Source organism: Alexandromys fortis, unplaced genomic scaffold (genome assembly GCF_014885135.2).
Source record: "Alexandromys fortis isolate MF-2015 unplaced genomic scaffold, M_Fortis_MF-2015_v1.1 scaffold_140, whole genome shotgun sequence".
Lineage (NCBI taxonomy): Eukaryota > Metazoa > Chordata > Mammalia > Rodentia > Cricetidae > Alexandromys > Alexandromys fortis.
This window is the reverse complement of record NW_026068048.1, coordinates 1578086-1599725: the sequence shown is the minus strand read 5'-3', so window position 1 is coordinate 1599725 and position 21640 is coordinate 1578086. Positions and strand designations below refer to the sequence as shown.

Sequence of the window (21640 nt, the reverse complement as noted above, 5' to 3'; positions counted from 1 at the left end):
GAAACAATCCCCCCTATGAAGGACCCCAGCTTAACTGCTGTAACATCATTTTACAAGGCTCTTGACAAACAAATGTAAGTGCAGAGTGAGGTCAGGGCCTCTGGCTGCAAAGCAGGATATTTATGACAGGATGTCTGTCACCATACCATTTATGCCCCCTGCCCCATTCTAATCAGACCAATAACCATGCATCTGCTTCTGTAATTTGCTTTTTGGCCGCCCTCTTTCCTATAAAAAGACCTTCCCCCAGTCTGCAGGCGCGCAAGTCCTCTGAAAGACTTTGTCGCCCGCAGGTACCTGTGTTTACCCAATAAACCTCTTGCTATTTGCATCCCTGTGGTCTCGGCCTGTTTCTTGGCTTGGAGGAGTCTCCTCTCGAGGGAAATCCTCTCAGAGGGTCTTTCAGTTCAACTTTAATTTCAATAAAAAAGTTTCCATGATTGCTTTTGGTTTTTATTTTGTGTGTTCATTATGAAAATTTTAGCTTCAGTGAAGTATTTTATTGGAATTTCATAAGGAACTGATTCATGAAGGTCCAACATGCCACACATTAAAAAAAAAACACAAAATGATTCATAATACACTGGAAAGCCCAGTCTGATTTACTCCATTCTCTTTAGAAACTTGATAAAACACTAATAATCAATTTTTGTTTACTACCTGTGTCTATAATGATTATTCGCCAAGAGGATGAAAACTCCCATTTATGTTCTAAAATATTTAAGTTGTTTTCAATTCTGATCGGGTGCTTCCCAAAGAGGTTCAGCGAATCTTATCCCAGCTGTGAGAAGTAAATGAATTAAAGTATGTTAACTGCATTGAACAGTGCCCAGTGCCTGGCATGCACCTATTTACTGAGGCTCTGCTAGAGATGATGTCCTATGTTAAGTGCTCTGCATGCAAATTCCTCATCTCAGTATGTATTAATTTTCAACAGATACTTTCATGTAATACATTTCCACAATACAGTAGCCTTTAATATCCCTATTTTAAGATTAAAACCATGAGGTTTAGACAAATTAAATGAGTTTTTCAAAGTCACACAATGCCATAGTAATGGCAGAGCTATGGTTTCCCAGAACTAAGCTCACAGTGTTAAGAAGAGTCTAGTGCCTAAAGCAGGCAGGGAGAAAATAAAGCTGAATGATATGTTTGGATCATACAAAAGATTCTTATATACAATTTTAAGGGTGTTGATTAGTCTAAAAACAATAGCAGGAAAGGACAGGTTTAGGTGGAGATGGTGATATGTTAATCTTTATACCTTAAAAAAAATTGCTGGGTATGGTACCACACTTCTGTAATTTCGGCACTTGCACTTGAGGGGCAGAGGCAGGAAGGTAATGAATTGAGGCCAACCTTGGCTACATAGTGAGTCTAAGTCCAGCTTTTTTTTTTTTTTTAACACAAGATTCCACTTCAAAATAAAATCATTTTGGGTACATTATTGGAAAATCACTTGGAGATAGTAATAATAGATACTGGAAACCCCATTAGAACAATATAGCAGTGATCAGCACTAAAGACAAAAAAGAACACAGATTTCAGAAATATTTAGGAGCTGGGATTTACAGGATTTGGTGATTGCCTGGATTGGGGGGTAAGAGTAACTCCCTGGTGTGAACTCTCTGGTGATGAGCAAGATGTGCGTGCTGCCTGAAGGTTTTCTTACACTCCTTACACTCATAGGGTCTCTCTCCTGTGTGGATTCTCTGATGCTGGGTAAGGGATCCACAGTAACTGAAGGCCTTCCCACAAACATTACATTCATAAGGCTTCTCTCCAGTATGCACTCTCTGGTGCTGAGTAAGGGACGAGTCATTGCTAAAAGACTTCCCACACTTAATACATTCATAAGGTTTCTCCCCTGTGTGAACTCTCTGATGTTGAGCAAGATAGGTGATCTGGCTGAAGGCCTTCCTACATTCCTGGCATTTATAAGGTTTGTCACCTGTATGGATTCTCTGATGCTGAGCAAGGTGGGAATTTTGGCTGAAGGCTTTCCCACATTCCTGGCATTTGTAGGGTCTCTCCCCCGTGTGTGTTCTCTGGTGCACAGTAAGGTATGCGCGAAGGCTGAAGGCTTTCCTACAGACCCTGCACTCAAAAGGTTTCTCTCCGGTGTGATCTCTCTGGTGTTGAGCAACAGATGACCTATTGCTAAAGGTTTTTCCACACTCAATACATTCATAGGGTTTCTCTCCAGTATGAACCCTCTGATGCTGAACAAGGTAGGCAAACTGGCTGAAGGCCCTCCTGCACACCTCACACTCATACGGCTTTTCTCCAGTATGAACTCGCAGGTGTTGAACTAGATGCGCGTTCTGGCTGAACGCTTTCTGGCATTCCTTACATTCGTAGGGCTTCTCTCCAGTATGAATCCTGTGATGCTGAACGAGGTTTGACCTCTGGCTGAAGGCTTTCCCACACTCCGTGCATGCGTAGGGCTTCTCTCCAGTGTGAGTTCTTTGATGGAGAGTGAGGGAGGAGCTCTGGCTGAAGACTTTCTCACAATCGCTGCATTTCAGAAGCTTCTTCTCTGTGTAGATGCTCTTGGGCTTGACAGTCTTCAAGCCTCTCTTGTGTGTGCCTTTTTTAAATGCACTCTCCTCTTTGGAGGCTGTCTGTCGTGTATGAAGCAATGTGTTCTGATAGAAACCTCCCCAGGATCTGTTATCAATCAGAGCTTCAAGAGCAACGGTCTCTTCCTTGAAATACGCTTTTAGATTCTCAGATTGTCTCTCAAAATGATGCTCATGGTCCCATTCTCCCATCAGACTGGGACAATCAAGGCCGATACTTCTAAGTTCCTCAATTATCTTTCTGGATGACTGTTCTTCATAAAGTTCCTGCTTTGGGATTAATCCTTCAGTCACATACATAGACTCCCAATCTAAAAGTAATAAAAACGTGTCTTCTTTATTATATATCAAGAAAATATGATCATGAAAGAACATTTGTAAAGCGAAGTGTGTAAACTTAGTATCAAATAAAACCCCCAACGAACCCTTATTCTCCCAGTTCTGAAGTATATAACAAACTGAAAATTGGTCCTAAGGATCTATGAGGAGTGGCTAGAACTTGAAAAACAGCAGCACGGCAAGCCACAGGGTGAGAAGGAACGGCTATGACCAGACTTGGCTGTAATTATGGACAATAAAATAGTCTGCATTCCCATAATTGCTTCACCGAAGGACATTTATTGAAAAATAATTATCTGATTTGAGACGCTCTTGTTATGCTTTCGGTATCATGACCACTGCCTTCATGGATCTTATTTCCTTAGCAGAGATGAAAAGCAATTGGGGAACTTTAGTTGCATGTTAAATGTGTTGGAGGCCTCCAACATAAATGTATTAAGTGCTACAGAAAAAGGAAGGGTAGGCAGCCATGTATCTGTACAGAGTTCATCAAGGTCATAAAATGACATTGACAATTGTCTATTTACGTTTTACTTCATTATAACTTAATTTGTACAAAATAACAGATAAAATTTTCTCTTACCTTGTTTAAAATTTTTATTGCATTGTTAAACTTATTTTGCTGGGCAGTGATGGCACATGTGTTTGATCCTAGGACTCGAGGCAGAGGCAGGCAGATCTCTGAGTTCAAGGCCAGCCTGGTCTACAGAGCAAGTTATAGGACAACCAGGCCTACACAGAGAAACCCTGTCTCAAAAATAAAAAAAATTATTATTATTTTTTTTTTGTGTGTGTGTGCGCACACACAAACACATGCACATGCATGCCCATGCCACCTACCGTGTGGATGTCAAAGGACAACTTGCTAGAGTTAGTTCTCTCTGTCCACCATTTGGGTCCTAGGGATGGAACTCAGATTGTCAGGCTTGACAGTAAGTGTTGCTCCCCACGGAGACATCTCAGCAGCCCCAGTTATCCATTTCTTAAGCTAAGAAGTAACTAAATGGGTTTTTGTTCTATTTAAACTTCACATAGGGGATGGAGAGATGGCCCAAGTGAGTAAGAGCACTTACTGTTCTTCCAGAGGACCCAAAACTGGCTGCAAGCACCCAGGCTTACAACTGCCTGCAACTCCAGATGATCATGGTGTCTCTTCACAGGAAGAGGAAAGTAACTAAGGCACGCACGCACGTGTGCACACACACAAGCACACTTTAAAAATGAAATACTTTCTAGACTCCATATATGTGATAATGTCTCTTTATGTGAGTGATTCTTTAATAATAACACATTAAAATTTAATTCTGTATCGTTTGATACCACAGTTACCCATCAAAATGCCTTCTCAGAAAACAGACTGCAGACATAAAACACTGGCTGAGGCGGTGTGGGATGTGGAGTTGAGAGAGGGATTTACAATGACAGAATACTTGTCCTTCATGTTTCCTCAGTGTTTCCTGTCTGTCTGCAAATCCTTCCCGCACCACAAACCCAAGCTCTCGTTCCTTTGTTCACCAAATATTCTCCAGCTGCTTCTCTTTGCTGTTGTTAAAGACTGCCATCTTCCCACTTCCAGAGTCCCCTCTCTCACCTTTCTCCGGGTTTCCTTTTCGTCTGTGCCATCTATAGCTCTATCACATCTTTACTGCCACCTGGCACTTGTTATTAGTGCACACGTGCAGCACTCTAGGACCCCGAGGTGGGGGGCGGGGAGGAGGCTGCTGCAGGTAACCATGTTGAAGGGCAGCTGAGCAATGTTGGTGTTGATTAGTGGAATGAGAATGTGTGAACTGATAGAGGAGGCACTTGGGGAGAGACCACTGGTCAGGTCACACCACACAGCAGAAAAGTCCATGCTACTTCAAACGCATTGTTATAGCGGTGACAAAACAAAGAGATGAAGTGACTGTCCTAGAATTTCACCACACGTGAGAACCAGAATTTGAACCTGGTACCTCATTTACTCTCGGTATGGCATTCATCAAATCAGGAAAAGACTATTTAAATCTAGACGTGAATTATGAAATGAGAAGCAACAGAAGTCAGAAAACAGATGGAATAATTCATTAGGAAGGAGGGAGGAGAGAGCAAGGCTGGCCAGTGGGGAGAATATCCGGGAAAGCCCCACGTCTCTTTTAGGCCTAAAACATTTAGGAACATGCCACAAAAAAGAACCCAGGGATGCTTTCTTGAGTCAGGTTGAGCTGTCACCTTCAAAGGTCTCTGCCTTTCTAATCCCGCCCCCCACTCACCTGTGGACAAACTGTCTGTCAGTTCTGTCTTCACCATCCACGGCTCTTTTCCTTGTTCCAACAAGAATATCACACTTGGCTTGGAAAAGCAAAGTCCTAAGCATGTGGAAAGAAATGACTTGGTTATGCCGAGGGCAGACCATGGCGCACGTCTGGTATCAGCCACACCGCAGGGCAGGTCCCATGCCCAGGAGTACCGGCCACACCGCAGGGCAGGCCCCATGCCCAGGAGTACCGGCCACACCGCAGGGCAGGCCCCATGCCCAGGAGTTAGCAACCACAAAATGAATGCAATAAGCAGTTTTCTTTCCTTTTGTTTGCTTTTGCTTTTTTTCTTATGGTATTTTGTCTGTTCATTTTGATTTTTGTTTTTGTGACTTTTCTGTTGTCGCTGTTGGTAGGTTCTTGATTTGTTTGTTTGTTTTTCTTTCTTTTTTGAATTCTCAGCTACTTCTCCAGGACCATTTCTGCCTGTGTGCCACCATGCTTCCTGCCGTGATGTCAATGGACTAACCATTGTAAGCAATCACCAGTTAAATGCTTAACTTCATAATAGCTGACTTGGACAGAGTGTCTCTTCATAGCAACAGAACAGTGACTGAAACAGAGGGAAAGGTTCATTAGGCTTACATTTCTACATCTTAGTCCATCACTGAAGGAAGTCAGGGCAGAGACTCAAACAGAGCAGGATCCTGGAGGCTGGAGCTGATGCAGAGGCCATGGAGGGGTGCTGCTTACTGGCTTGCTCCACATGGCTTGTTTAGCCTGCTTTCTTATAGGACCCAGGGCCATCAGCCCAGGGATGGTGCCACCCACAATGGGATGCTCCTTCCCCCATTAATCACTAATTAAGAAAATGCCCTGCAGCCTGATCTTATGGAGACATTTTCTTAGTTGAAGTTCCCTCCTTTCAGATAACTTTAGATTGTGTCAAGTTGACATAAAACTATTGCACATACTTACCCAGAGACACCAGGATCCTGTAGTTCTCCAACATCACGTGCCTATACAAAAGCCTTTGAGAAGAATTCAGACAATCCCATTCCTCCCGGGAGAAGTCTACTGCCACATCTCTGAAGGTCACCATCTCCTGCAGTGAAAGAAATGAAAGGAAATGACCTCCTCCCTCACCACGTTTACCTCGCTTACCCAGCACTCGGATGGTGTGCTCTTTCTGAGATGACACTCCCAAAGACATCAGCCACGTTCCCTCTTGGGGCCCCTATATTTCTCAGATCATTCCGAACAGTGCTCCAACATAGTGGGGACCTAGCAGAGTCATTGTGTCATGGCTGAACATTAGAATGAAACCATCCTTTCTCACTATCTAACAACATGAGGATGTGATAGTTGGAGGTGCTTAGACCTTGAAGAAATCACAGCAGAGAACAGCGATCACTTTCTATGACTCACAGGTTGGTTTTCCGAGGGCGTTTCCCATCCGTTGCATGACTGTGGTCACAAGACTGACCTGGCACCACTGGAGCACCTTGAATTATTGGGTACTGCAAACAGTGCACAGTGGAGCAAGCAGCACACAACAAGGGTGTGGTGATTTTCCTCAGAGAACAGACAGATCAAAGGGACGTTGGTAGGAGAAACTTGTTTGACACACACACAAAAAATGACCTTTGTGTGGCAACCAATAATATGCTCTGAAGGGCAGTTGGTGGTTCAGTCTATCAGAGGCTGGGCTTCCTTGCTGCCAGAGAGCCTAGACTGTACCCTGGAGTGAGTCTCCTTTCTTTTTTTTTTTTTGTTTTTTGTTTTTCAAGACAGGGTTTCTCCTGTCCGTGAGTCTCCTTTCTTGATCCCCCTTGAGCAACACAGAACAACACACCCACCTCAATTCCCTACTCCTCTAGCTATGCTCACTATATTTACTTATAAGTTATGTGTGGGAGGGCTTTGCCTGCATGTATGTCTGCACATCACGTGGATGCAGTGTCCTCAGAGGCCACAAGAGGGTGTTGGATATCCTGGAACTACAGTTACGTACGGTTGTGAGTGGCAATGTGGGTGTTGTCAGTCTCTGCGAGAGCAGCCAGTGCTCCTAACCACCGAGCCATCTCTCCAGCCCCAGATCAGAGGTGCTGGGTTTGAACTCGGAACTTTGCATGTGTGAAGCAAGGTTCTTCAGTAAGCTACATCCTCAGCTCTGTACTTTATTTTATTTTATTATTATTATTATTATTTTTTAAATTTTCGAGACAGGGTTTCTCCGTAGCTTTTTGGTTCCTGTCCTGGAACTAGCTCTTGTAGACCAGGCTGGTCTCGAACTCACAGAGATCCGCCTGCTTCTGCCTCCCGAGTGCTGGGATTAAAGGCTTGCGCCACCACCGCCCTGCTTTATTTTATTTTTTGTGACATAGTTTAATGTATCCCAGGCTGGTTTCAAATTCTGTGTAGCTGAAGATGACCTGGAACTCCTGATCCTCTTGCCCCAACTCTCAAGTGCTGGGATATCAAGTGTACACTATCACACCTGGTTTTTGAGGTCCTGGGTTTAAGTTCAGGGATTAGTGCATGCTAGGCAGACACTGGGCTACAACTCAGCCCTCTGCTTGCTTCATTTATTTCCTGTCCCCTCCCCCGATGACTAAAATGTAAGCACCACGAGTTCAGTGTGTTTTGCTCACTGCTCCATTCCCAGTGATGGGATGTTGGGGCCTGCAGACCCCTGGCCCCTTGACTTGCTTTGCCTCCTCAGACCCTTTGCCTCCTGGAGTGAACTGAGCAAAACAACTTGTTTACCTATGCCTGCAGCTGCTCTGAGCACGAGACCCTGATGGTAGGGGAGTGGGTTCTGGTGAGGCCTGCAGCTGAAAGATCCCGAGAGCTGGGGTGTGGCTATCAATTAAGGATCCCTATATAAGCTTCCCTGGAGCACAATAAAGTTGGCATTCTTGTTTCAAGGATGACCCGTGTCCCTGTGTCTCTGTCTGTCTGTGTGCATGTGTTTTTAACTCTCTAGCCTGGTTCCCTGGTTCACATACCATAGAGTGTAGAACAGATGCTGCGTTTTACAATGGAACAGAACTGATACTCATGATACATTCAAATACTCAATGGTCCAGCCAGACACATGCCTGTAATCCCAGTGCTCAGGTGGCAGAGGCAGGCGGATCTCTGTGAGTTCGAGTTCAGCCTGGTCTACAGAATTAGTTCCAGGACAGACACCAAAGCTACACAGAGAAACCTTGAAGAACAAAACAACAAAAAACTAAACCAAACCAAATAATACTCCCTGGACCATTTGAATGAATAAGGAAGGGTTGAACATTTCAAGAAGGGGATAAAAGATGGCCCACAGTTACGTGCTACAACTAGGAGAATTGTGCTAGACTGGGCAAAGTAAATAGTTTTTGTGTAGAGAAATAGAAGTTTCATTCATAATTTTGCTTGTCTCCAGAGCAGGGCAAAGTTCTTAAAACTCTGGAGCTAAGCTGTGATTCATTTGCACTCCAGTTTTCTTTATGTGACTGCTGCTGATGAACCGAATAAACGTTCCATGTATGTGTTCTCAAACAAAAGTTAATAGCTCACCAAAACAAAAGCTGTGTGACCTGTTGTCAAAGCAATAGACAAGGATGTGACTTGTTTCACATTTGGTATGGTGTGTGTGTGTGTAACATAGAATCAAACTAAGGGCTTTGTGAATTCTAAGCAGTATTCTACCATCACCTTCTTCATATTTGATTCAATTTTGTCTCCATAAAAACAAAATAAATTGGGTATGGTGGCGCATACTTTTAATCCCAGCACTCAGGTGGTAGAAGTACTATGATTTTGAGGCCAGTTTAGTCTACATATCCAGTTTCAAGCCAACAAGGACAACAATAAAGACCTTGTCTCAAAAACAAAACAAAACACCCAAGAAAACAACAAAACCCAAGAAAACAACAACAACAACAAAAGCAACAACAGACCTGTCTCAAACCAGGCAGAGCACAGGCCTGAAATCCTAACACCCTAGGGGCAGAAACAAGACAGAAAGTTTATGGTCAGCCTGGGTACACAGAAATACCTTATGTCAACACACCAAGGGCTAGACATGCAGCTCAAGGGTTACAGGACCCGCCCAGCACAGGAAAGGCACTGGCTGAAACGCTCAGCATTTAGGAGGCTGACGCAGGAAAACTCCGAGTTCTAGGCTGGCCTGGGGCACATAAAAAGCCCATGTTTTTGTTGTTTAGGAAGAGAGGAAAAGAAATGGTCTCAGAAAGGAAAGGATTCTAGAGGCCCCAACATGCAGTAACAGTCCTTCTCTTATTTAAATACACGAGGTTGTAAGGGAACTGCTCCCGTTCTGCTTCTGCCAACAGTTGGGTTGGTGAGGTACATATGCTCCCCAAGAAGTTTCCCTTAGTCTATATAAAACCATGTAATAAGAAAGAAAGGGATGCAGGGGTGGCTCAGTAGTGAGGAGCCCTTGTTGCTCTTTCAGAGGACCCAGGTTTGGTTCCCTGCACCTCCATGGAGCTCAGAGCTGTGAGTAAGTCCTGTTCTAGGGGACCCAACACCTTCTTCCAACACCTGGAGATACCACAAGCACACGGCACACATACATACATGCAGACAAAACACGTATGTACGTAAAATAAATTCATATCTAATAATGCACATATGACATCCATAGTTCTTCAAATCTTTTTAAGGATTTAATTGTGTGTCTATGTCTGTGTGTGTATACGAGTGCAGGTGCCTATGGAGGCCAGGAGAGGCTGTCACAAGCCTCTTAGAGCTGGAGTACTGGCAGTTGTGAGCTGCCTGACATGGATACTGGAGACCAGATTTAGGTCCTGAGCAAGAGCAGTATATGCTCTTAACTGCTGAGCCATCCTCCAGCCCTCACCCTCTTTTTCCCAGGTTGTTCATCTATATAATCAACACAAATTATCGCAAGGTCAACTGCAGGCACAGCTCAGTGGCAAGAGTGCTGGCCTCCCTGTGCAAGGGCCTGGGTTTGAGCCATGGCACTGCAATCCCAAACTGGAAATTAATTTGACCCCTGACAAATGATGACAGTGTACTTGGCCTCTGTGCTTCCATGGTCTACACATGTAGAGTCAACCAACTGTGATCAAAATATCAGGAGAAGCTGGGCACGGCGTGTAACATCTGCAACCACTGCACTCGGGAGGCTGAGGTAGGGGAATTTCAAGTTTAAGTTTAAGTTTAAGTTCAAGTTTAAGGAGTCAATCACGGTCAGAGAGAGGGGGGTGAAACACAAAAGGAGCAGGAAGAACGGATGTAGAGAGCCAAGCCAGGAGAATATAGCAGCTATCCACGTGAGAGACGTCAGTTCAGAACAGAACAGAAGTAGTGGTGGCAGCGGAAAGCTGGCTGATTCTAGCTATGCTTCAAAGGCTGAACAAACCGCTCCGCGATGGAAGAGCAAGAGCTCCTGAGTTCACGTCCCCATTTTATCCTCAACCCATTCGGTTTATCATCGACAGCGGGAGAGTGGTCCTACTAAACTGAGAATCAGACCGTGACACGCTCCCACTCGTGGATTTTACTCAGTTTAAAAGATGCTTGCATTTGAGGTGGTAATTATGCAACCTCTTGAACACGTCCAGTAGGCAGTCAGAGATGAAAGTTGGGTTCAGGGATGCGATCTACTCAGGTGTGGTGGCGCACACCTTCAGTCACAGTCCTCAGAAGGCAGAGGCCGGTGGACCTCTGCGAATTCAAAGCCTGCCTGGTCTATGCAGAGCAACCCCTTATGAAAATAAAAAGGTTTAGATGTACAGTCTGGCAGCTGTGGGCATACACATACACATACTCATATTCAAGCCATGAGACAAGATGACATTACCAAATCAGTGAGTGTGGATGAAGGAGGAAGAGGCCCGAGACTACATCCTGCGGTACCCAGTGTCAACAGGAACTTAAAATTTGTTGATCCGTGAATGCTTGGAAGTAAATAGAATTAATCTGGCCTTTATCTTGTATGTGGGGGAATGGCATGCTAGGAGGAGGGAAACTATGTGTAGGAGCACACATTAAAAATGTATATAGCGCTACACACCTTTGATCCCAGCACTCCGGGAGGTAGGGGCAGGCGGATCTCTATCGTGATTTCTTTTGCTGTTTACTATATAATAAAACTCCAGGACTTGAGACAAACCTGACAACTGCAACACACACCGTCACTGTCCTCCCCACACCCAGGCCAAAAAAGGCCCACTTCACTGGAGGCCTTTCTCCCCACTGGGAGACTCTCTGTGAAACCCTGCCTTTTGAATCAATGTCTGACTTCACTGAACATCAGACCACAACATTGTCAAAATTACCACAACAGATCTCCATGAGTTCGAGGCCAGCCTGGTCTACAGAGTGCATTCCAGGACAGCTAAGGCTACAGAGAGAAACCCGTCTCAACCCCTCCCCACAGTGTATATAGGGGTGGGGAGGTGGGCCATAGTTAACAACATTGGTAAGCTCTTTCAGAGGATCCAAACTCAGTTTCCAGCATCCAGGTCAGCGCCTCCCAGTGCCTGTACCGCCAGCATCAGAGGATCAGTCTCCCTCTTCTGGGCTCTGCGGGCAGTGCCACACACCTGGCACACACTCACGGATAAACACACATACACTTAAAAAAAAAAAAAACTATTGAAAAGGTCAAAAAATTTAAATTAAAATTTTTAAGGACGCGTGAGCTGACTGAAAGAATTTCCCACAGAGTGAAAGAAATTAGATGCGGTCAAACGAGCTAGCCAGGGATCGGAGTATTGGGAATCCCACCCAAGGGCTGTGGATGCCACCTGCTGGCTCCCGAAATGGGTTCAGGAAGAAAAGTTGATGCCTGTTCACTTTGAAAGCAGGAAGGCAATGAAAGGGAGAACACACCACCTCACCTAACACACGATCTTGAGAAGCCAAGAGCCATTCTTTTTTCCCTCTCGACTCTTAAGAACTGGCAAGCCCCGATAACTGAGATAGGGAAAGAACGTGAATAATCAGCTGTTCCTCTCAGCATCCTGAATTACCTACCATTTTAGGAGTTTGTTCCCTCCTGTTGCAACCTTCCCTCCAATAACAGCACTGATGGAGACCTAGCAATTCATTTGCATACAATATAATTCATGCCTAAGTCGTTTCCAATTTGTTACTTGGGCAGCAAATATGAAGAGATTACAAACAAAGAGAAATACGATTGATTAAAGATACAGCTCGAATAAATAAGCCATTAAGATTAAATGAAGTTGCTGAACTTGACCATTCTTCTGCATAATAGAAGAGTGATTCAGAAACTTGGGAGCATACCGTCACCACTTGATTGGCTTGACAAAAAAAAAGACACTGGCTGACAGTCTCAAGACCCTCACATACCCAAAGTCTCAAAGACGACATTGCCAGCCACTGCCACACATATGCCACGTTAAAGGCCCTGTGTGTAAACAGTATCAAATGTTCACCCTCTCCTACACTCCCAATTCTCAAACATTCGGGTACCACAGGCTGGCATCACGAACAAGGTCTCACGCTCTAGTCACAAAGAAGCTGCACGTCCGAGCACAAGGGGATAAAGAGAAAAGTACCCGATGTGGATTCACTCGCACCCCGTCACAGAGTGGACTCGCACACAGGTGACAGTGTCGCCGTACCATAGCCAAAACTGTCCTGTTCCGAGGTCCACCCAGAGTGCCTGATGACCGGTGTCCGAGAGACGCGCGCTGGCCACTCCCCAGCCCACTCCTCTCCGCCAGAACCAACTGCGGGAAGATTCCCTTCCGTTTCTGCCTGGAAGGTTCTGGAATCTCCTCCAGACCCTCTGACCTTAGGTTGAGGGAATCTAGCCTCAGGGGGAAAGGGACGGGAAAGAAGAGCCTCGGTTGCCTGGGATCCTGGAGGACACAAAGGGGCGACGGCCCAGCTCCCGCTGGGGCCTTTGGGAAATGTAGTTCGGACCGAAAGTGCAGCAGCACCAAGGTGTTTCACTGCACTGACAGGTTCAGTCCCAATGTCTCTATCACTGGCTTTCCGCGGCCAGACCACATGCAGACATCCATGCAAGCAGAGCACCCATGCACATAAAATAAACTGAATTATGTGTTTATTTATTTTTACTTTGCATGCGTTTTTGCCTACATTTATGTATGTTCGCCAGGAGCATGCCTGGTGCCAGGAGAGGCCAGAAGAGGGCATCGGTTTCCAGAGTGCTCTTAATTGCTGAGCCATTTCTCTAGTCCTTCCATAGATCTTTTTGGGGGATGGAGCCCAGATCCTCTAGCACGCCAGGCAAGCACTTTGCCACTCAGCCATGCCCTCAGTATCTGTTTGAACTGACTCTACACTTCATTTGAACACATAGCATTTTTCTTCAGGAAAAAAAATTCTTTCACAACGCACAACTGGGATTTTGAGAATAAATGGCAGACCTTCTGTGTCTTTGTGTGTGTTTCTCCGAGTGTAACTATGGAAAACATGATGTGCTAGGTTAGGCATACATTTCTGTGATCACTGTGTGACTGTGTTCTCAGTATAATATCCGTGATGTTTAGATGTGCTGTGATGGGAACGGGACGAGTGTGGCAGATTTTGAAGGTTTAAAACGATGGATATATTTTTATGTATAAGATTCTCCTCTGTAGTGTCTGGTTAGAAGCCAGAAAACAAAAGTTAAAAAAAAATAATAAGGAGTAGGGCTGGGCATTGTGGTATACTTTAATATTAGTACCTAGAAGCAGAAGCGGGCTAATTTCTGTGAGCTTGAAGCCAGTCTGGTCCACAAAGCAAGCAACGGCAAATTCAAGAAGCTTCTATTAGACAAGGAAAAAAGTAGACTATTGCTTAGAGTTCTACACTCTATGTGAAGTAAAATAATGTCGCTTAAATATGAAGATAAAGGAAATATGTACACTGTAATACCTGAAGCAAGCCCTGGAGAGATGACTTTGTAGTTAAGAGTACTTGCTGCTCTGGAAGAGGACCTGTCTTCAGCTCCCAGCAATCACTTGGAGTGACTTATCACTTATCACTCCAGTGCCAGGGAATCCCACGCCCTCTTCTGGTCTCTCCATGAACTGCATGCACCTGGTGTAGAGGTACCTGGAGGCAAAATACACAGAAAATAGAAATAAATAAACCTGGCCTGACAGTGGTGGCACAGGCCTTTAATCCCTGCACTCAGGAAGTGGAGGCAGGAGGATCTCTGTGAGTTTGAGGCTGTCCTGGTCAGCGAATTCCAGGAGAGCTAGGGTTACAAAGGGAGACCCTGTCTCAAAAACCCAGAGGGGGTTAGGGTTTAAAAAAAGACACCTTGTGCATCAAAGGGTATTATCAATAAATGAAATATGGTGGAATATTATTTTAACTTGGCCGAGATGTGTTACATTTGTTTCTGCTTTGGAATATTATGTAAACTATGTGAAGGTGTTTTACTTTTATTTCTGCTGCATTTAACAATGTAAGGTTGTGTTACATTTGTTTATACTTCATTTTTTTAAGATTTATTTATTTATTATGTATACAACATTCTGCCTCCGTGTAGGCCCACACGCCAGAGGAAGGTGCCAGATCTCATTACAGATGGTTGTGGGCCACCATGTGGTTGCTGGGAATTGAACTCAGGACCTCTGGAAAAGCAGCCAGTGCTCTTAACCGCTGAGCCATCTCTCCAGCCCTATACTTCATTTGTTAAATTATGAAAACATGTGTTGCTGTTTCTACCTTGCTTTCCTAAGGCACTTGATTATTGGTCTAATAAGAAGCTGAAAGGCCAAGCCCTAAAAGGGATAGGTGGGGCTGGTGGGCAGAAAGAATAAGTAGGAGGAGAAATGTAGGCTTGAGAAGATAGGACAGAATGAGGGAGAAAGAGAGGGACTGGCCCGGGGCAGAAGTCAGGCAGCCATCAGCCAGACCTGGAGACAGTAGGAAAGTAAGCTATACAGAAAGAATAAAAGGTAAAAAGCCACGAGGCAAAAGGTAGACAAAGAGAAACTAGTCAAGTTAAAAGAGCTAGCCAGAAACGAGCCTAAGGTAGGCCATGCGTTTATAATGAATAATAAGTCTCTGTGTCATGATTGGGAGCAGGTTGGTCGCCTAAAGGTAAAAGCCTGCTACAATGAAAAGACAACTTACTCCTACAGCGTAGGTGAGTGTTTGAGAAGCATGTATCTTATAAGGGTTTTTTTTTTTTTAAGGTGCTTGTTTTGTGGTACTGGAGATGGATCCCAGGGTCTTCTGTACATAAGGGAAAGTACCAACCGAACGACACCCCAACTCCTGTTAAGGGTTTAAATAAATATATAAAATAATATGAAAAATTCCAGCCAATAAGACAATTACAACCAACTTAAAGAGAACGGTGAATTTGAATAGACGTTTCTCCAAAGAAGATGTGCACTGCCCAGCAAGCAACTGGAAAGTTGCCTGATCTGATTTGCAATTATATTACCAGAGAATAAAAGGTGTGGAGAGCAAGGAGAAAGATGGGGAGAGGAGGGTCAAGTTGCAAATGCAGTCTTGAAAGGCACAGAACCTCAGGCCCTGCTCACAAACCCCACCCCAGCTCCTAAGTCTCCTTTCTCCCCTTCCCATTTAACTCTGAAAATCTTTCCCGCGACGCTTCTCCCCAAGGGGTCCGCCTCTTTCTTGCTCCGCAGGGAGCCCAGCATTGACCTTGGCAAGTCAAAAGGCCCCGTAGTGAAGTGTTAAAACGGAAGAGCCACAAGTTTCTCTTGCTAGAGCTAAGGAGAATGACTTCCTTTCTAGCAAGCAAGAACTTTCTTCAAACCCCTGAGGGAATGGGGGCTTTTGTCTAAATGCCAGACCTTGAGAGAAAGGCTTTCTAGGACGACCAGACTCGTAGGAACTAAATAAACTCAACCACGCTTCCTGCTTAACCAGGGACTGCTTTTCATTTGGGTGAGCAACAAGTCTCGGGCCGCGAAGGCCTCCGGGAAATGTAGTCCGGAGCAAGAAAGCGGCGGACCCATTCTGATTCTTCTCAGTTGCAAGCCGCAGACCCGGGCTGTTAAAACCAGGCCGGAGGGAAGCCGCTGCCCCAAAGACGCTGGGCCGTCTAGGCCGGTGCCGGCCTGAGCCGATCCCCTTGCTGGAGCACTCTCCTGGGCACTCTCCCGGTTCGCTCACCGGAGGCCAGACCCGCCCGGCGAGCCGCGGGGCCCTCTGGGAAGTGCTACCCAGCTTCTAACGGACCCAGGTTTGTGGCGCTTCTCCCCCCGCCAGCCTTCGCCTAGCCGGCTCGTAGTCCCCCCCCGGGCTGTGAGCATTGGGCGACGGTGGGATGTGGGATCGCAGCCGGTGACCGGGCTCGGCGGTGATTCCCGGAAGCCGCGAGCCCGGAGGCCGGCAGTCTTTGTGCTGGGTGGGAGTGGGGCCCTGTGGAGCCGGGTGAGGATGGAGGAGGCGATGCCGGCCGTTTGCAGCGGCCATGGCCTGGGTGTGATGTGGCTGCAATTTGCTCGTTATCCTTTATGTGCCTTTACGAACATGGGTGCCCATGTGCTTGACTGAGACAACGAATGAAAGAGAAACTCTGTGGGTGGAAGTTAGCTAGGATTGTGTGTGTGGATGTGTGGAGACCATGTTTGCTCCATTTAGTCGTTTATAGTAATGGAAAATGTGTTTCTGTACGAAATATTAGTAGCCCCAACGCCTGAGTAGTTGACGATTTATTTTCATGTATTGACAAGCTTTTTGTGTTATTCGCCTTGCTGCCCCCACTCCATCCCCCAAATATCACGATACAGAAAAGCCCTTCCCCAAATATCAAGATGCAGAAAAGCCCAAAGAACAAAAAAATTATTCAGTTCTACTAGGCACATAGGTCCTGTTAAATTTAGGTTTTTACACTCCGTGAATATAAACACTTGTATTATGTGCTCATATAACAAGCATGGTGGCTTAAAAGAGCAAGCGCATATATACAGTTCCGTAGCCCACGTTTCATTTAATAATATGTTGTTAACCTAGCACCATCAACAATTTCAAATGGCTACTGTTTCCATTTTCCTTGGTATACATATATACAGCTGTCTCCCGAATAATTTGTGTTATAAACCAAGTTCATGAAGAACTGTTTGGCAATGCTCCAATGTATCTTCTTCCTCCCTCCCATGCTTGGGTAGGCTTTTCGAAGTAGAATTGGTACGGTAATAATCCTCATTAAAGTCTCCCTCAATCTAAACTTTTCTTCCCAATGCAAGGTTCTAACATCCTACAATATTACTAAAATATTAGATTCATCCCTATCATTTCAGTAATATTGGAATAGAGATACACTCCAGATAGCAATACATGCTATAAGTGATGGTAATCTTTATTAACTTTGTAGTTATAAAATATAATTTTAATCCCAGCACTCAGGATGCAGAGGCAGGCGGATCTCTGTGAGTTTGAGGCCAGCCTGGTCTACAAGAGCTAGTTCCAGGACAGGCACCAAAGCTACACAGAAAAAACCCTGTCTCGAAAAACAAACAAAAACTTAAAATTGAGTTTGCAGTACTTATTACCAAAATCAAGCATTTTGTGATTTGTTTTTCTAAAGTAATGTTTTACTTTCTGCTTTGGTTTCCAGAGTTCTTCCTCTGCTGAAAATCCTTTTAGAAACTGAAAATTGATTGAATGTTGGACACCTGTCAGTCACAGTTTTTGGTGCTTGGGATAGAGCAGTGAAGAGAAGAACCAGCCCCTCAGCTACCATGACACTCACATCACTGTGGACCAGATAATAGACAAAGTAAGTGAATCAAAATATCAGATGCTGAAAAACACCAAGAAAAGAGTCAAAATAGGAGGATTTAGTTTTAGATGGTGAGGCCAGGGAGGGGATGTTGAAAGGAATGATGAGGAGATGATGGGAGGAAAGGAGGTGGGGACCCGCACAGCCGAGGAAGGATCTCTGCATACAGGAGATGATGGGAGGAAAGGAGGTGGGGACCCGCACAGCCGAGGAAGGATCTCTGCATACACGGCAATTGCAGCTTAAAAGTTTCAAGGTTTTCATGCCTTCTTGGATAAAATGCAGGTGCTGGCTAAAACAACAAATAAGGAAGAAGCCTAGTTCCAGATGTGAGAAGAAGCTCAGTGGAGGGAGGCGCGCAGAGGAAATTGGGCTTTGCAGCCCATCGTCATGATTTTGGCTTTTACACAGAGTATTTTGGGAATAAATTTATCTGCTTAGTGGCAGCTTTGGCTGCCCTGGGGGCTGAACAGCTGGAAAAGGAATGCAGAAAGGGCGGGGACAGGGAGAGGGAAGGAGCAGAGAGACCAGTTAGGAAACCTAAAATGGTCCCATTGAGAATGAGTGTTGCCTCTCACTCCAGTGCTCAAGCAGAATTGATGCAGAATGTAAATGTAACAAGGTAGCTCAGTGTTGATTAGGTTAAGAATTTGATTTTTTTAAGACTAGGCTGGCCTTGAACTCATAAAGACCCACTTGTCTTTGACTCCCAAGCACTGTGATTAAAGGTGTATATCACTATACCGAGCAAGCGTGTATCCCATTTTAACCTCACTTTTGCAAAACTTTTTCAGAGTCACAATAGCCATTCTATATTTGGCAAAGACTTTCTTAAACAATAAATATATTTTTAAAGTCAAAAGAAAAGAATTTGATTTTGTTGTTGTTGTTGTTTTGGTTTTTGGAGACAAGGTTTCTCTGTGTAGCCTTAACTGTCCTGGAGCTCAGTCTTTAGGCCAGCTGGCCTCCAACTCAGAGATCCACCTGTCTCTGAGTGCTGGGGTTAAAGGTGTGTGCTACCACTGCCTGGCTAAGAATCAGTTCTTGAGAATGGAGGCAAGTCTTACTCAAGGCGCTAATGAGATTCTAGTTTGGGATATAGTGTAAGTGTGATGTCACGTTGGCAGCGGCATATACAAGTGTGACGTTCAAGAGACCTAGAATGGGGATTATCAGCATATAAATAATTCTGAAAATCCGAGGGATAAATGAGATCACTTAGAGTGGATGGAAAAAGACAGAGGTGAAGAACTGATTTGGGCATTACTCTAATGATTGACATTTGAGGGATAGTGGAGAATTAGCAACAATGTCTGACAGAGACCAGCTGGAAAAGTCAGAGGAAATGAGGCGGATGTGTTAGAAACGAGTCTATCTTAATGAAAACTGTCAAGCACTACAGATAGGGTACTGAAGATAAAGAGTCATTGAATTTAGCAACATAAAATTCATTGGTGGCTCTGAAAAAAATTCAGTGGATTATGAAGCCAAGGAGAACTAGAGAAGAAAAACTGGAGAAATCAAATCCAGATAGTTCTTAAGAAATCTACCTCCCCACACCCCCAAAATCAAAATATGCAGGATGAAAGAACTATAAAAAAAACCGAGGGAGGAATGTGTACGTGCTTAACGAGACAGAGCTGATAGGATCAGATGGCCGAGTGCGCCTTAGCGTGGAGCATGCTCACACTAGTAGGAAGAGAGAAGGAAGAAGCAACTGGACAAGAGACAGGCCAGCAAGCAGATGGTTGATGAGAGCCTGCAAGCTTTTTCTCCACACTCCTTCAACTTTATAGTCAGCTGAAGAAGACCCAGCCTGACCCAGCTGAGAGACTGGAAAGAGGTGTTAGGGGTTTGACGAGAAAGCAGAGCAAACACAAACCCAGATCAGCACCTGAAGCCAGCAGGAGTGAAGTGGAAGAGAACCGGGAGGCCTTGTGTTAAAATGAGTTATTGTATTTTCTGAGTGTGGACTTTGAAAAAAGCTTTGTTTTTATTTTATGTGTGTGGGTGTTTTATCTGCATGTATGCCTGTGCATCATGTGTGTGCAGTGTCCTCTGGACATTGAGAGCTGTGTTTGTGCTGGGAATCCAACCTGCAAGAGCAAGTGCCCTCCCTCTGGGCCATGACACACACACCCTGCCCCCGCAGCCCCAACTGACAGTTCTGAACTGAGCAGATGAAAAGGCGGGACTAGGAAGGTACTGAAAGACAGTGAGAGATCGGTGGAGCCACAGAGGGGCTGAGATGGGGGGCAATGAGATTGGTGGAGCCACGGAGGGGACAATGAGAGATTGGTGGAGCCACTGAGGGGACAATGAGAGATTGGTGGAGCCACGGAGGGGACAATGAGAGATTGGTGGAGCCACGGAGGGGCAGAGATGGGCAACAAGAAGGAGGTTTTTCAGTTTTGGTTTTCAGACATCTGGTAAACAGAACAGAAAGAGCTGGACATGATGGAGGCAGGGAGATGACCCGTTTTAGGTTAACCTGGGCTACATGGCAAGATTCAACAAAAAAGTAATGATTGGACTGTCATTGTCACTATTATTTCTTCTGCCTTTACAAACTGAAATATTTTCCTAAAGAAAGAAAACTCCCTCATCAATTATTTCGAGACAGTTTGTATAAGAGAAAGGGAATAAATGGACTTTTTCCCCCCCATTATAGGATTTAGGGATATTGAATTGTTTCCAAAGTGTGTCCCTGGGACTTGCTCTGTAGACTGGGTTGGCCTGGAACTCACAGAGATTTATTTATGGTTGCCTACTTGCCTTTGTGCACACAAGTGTGTGCAGTGCCTTCAGGGCATAGTCCAATCCCTTGGAACTAGTTATTTACAGGTGCTTTAGCCATGTAGTGTGGGTGCTGGGAACTGAACCTGGGCCCTTTGCAAAGGCAGCCTGTGCTCTTAACCACTGAGCCATTTTCCAGCTAGCCTCTGGCATCTCTTCCTAAGCTTTTGTTTGTATTACCATTATATATTCATTGATTTCAACATACTAGTGTTTCAAGTTTTTGCAATTACTTTCTATCTTAAGTTCAAACTCCTTATCTTCAATAACCCTTCAAGGTGGCTTCTGAGTCCCCAACAGATTTTTATAATTTCTTCTATTTGTGTTATCACCAGCTATTTATTTTGAACATTTCCTGCTCTAGGCATGAAGTCAGTATTTTATGCATGGTGTCCCAATTTCTCTTAATGAGAAATAGGATTTAAGACTATAATTAGGGCTGGAAAGATGGCTCAGGGAGAAATAGCATTTAGAACCATAATTAGGGCTGGAGAGATGACTCAGCGGTTCAGAGCACATACTGTTCTTGCAGAGGGCCTGAGTTTGATTCCCAGCACCCACATCAGGCAGCTCACCATTGCTGTAGCTGTAGCCACAGGGATCTGACACTCTCTGACCTCCAGTGTGCATGCACAGCCTAAGTAATAATTAAAAAGAAAATAACTTTTAATCATGTTTTTAAAAGACCTTTGTTGTTATGGTTTAGACGAAACACTGTGGTTTCCCGAGGGGTGCAGTGGCAGAAATGCTGCAGGTCCCGAGTGGCAGCAGTGGGCAGTGGGCCTTGAGGGCAGCTGGTCCCAGGCAGGGAGCTGCATGGCGGGTGAGAGACAGAGACCTATTTGGCGTGCTATGAAGAGAAAGTGGCTATTTATTTAGTGGGTTATGGGGAGAAGGGAGAAGAGCAGAGAGAGAAGCGCAGAGAGAGAGAGAGAGAGAGAGAGAGAGAGAGAGAG

At 44.9% G+C, this 21640-nt stretch overlaps 2 protein-coding genes across 6 annotated transcripts in view; one reads left to right on the top strand and one right to left on the bottom strand.

The window, feature by feature from the left end:
- Positions 1-437: 437 nt before the first annotated feature.
- Positions 438-14185, bottom strand: LOC126486741 (zinc finger protein 570-like). Of its 5 annotated transcripts, none has more exons than XM_050119181.1 (4): positions 14051-14185; positions 6137-6263; positions 5174-5269; positions 438-2893 (listed from the first exon to the last, which is right to left on the bottom strand). In XM_050119181.1, the coding sequence occupies exons 2-4, from the start codon at positions 6258-6260 to the stop codon at positions 1569-1571; spliced, it is 1545 nt and encodes a 514-aa protein (XP_049975138.1). In that variant the 5' UTR covers positions 6261-6263; positions 14051-14185; the 3' UTR covers positions 438-1568. The 5 variants fall into 5 exon arrangements, with proteins under 5 accessions (XP_049975138.1, XP_049975135.1, XP_049975136.1 ...); XM_050119178.1 differs by lacking the exon at positions 14051-14185 and adding an exon at positions 12721-13023; XM_050119179.1 differs by lacking the exon at positions 14051-14185 and adding an exon at positions 12787-13023.
- Positions 14186-15800: 1615 nt separating this feature from the next.
- The window catches only part of Znf569 (zinc finger protein 569), a 35463-nt gene continuing 29623 nt past the window's right edge, over positions 15801-21640 (top strand). The window contains exons 1-2 of the mRNA XM_050119171.1: positions 15801-16048; positions 17724-17885. The gene's annotated coding sequence lies outside the window, so the exon portion shown is untranslated. The remainder of the gene's footprint in view (positions 16049-17723; positions 17886-21640) is intronic.

Excerpts from the sequence above, each read along its gene's own strand:
- LOC126486741 (XM_050119177.1), bottom strand. The coding sequence starts at position 5,690 with ATGGTTAGTCCATTGACATCACGGCAGGAAGCATGGTGGCACACAGGC. Across the intron at positions 2,894-5,173 it reads GACAGACAGTTTGTCCACAG|ATTGGGAGTCTATGTATGTG; the intron begins GTGAGTGGGGGG and ends TATTACTTTTAG.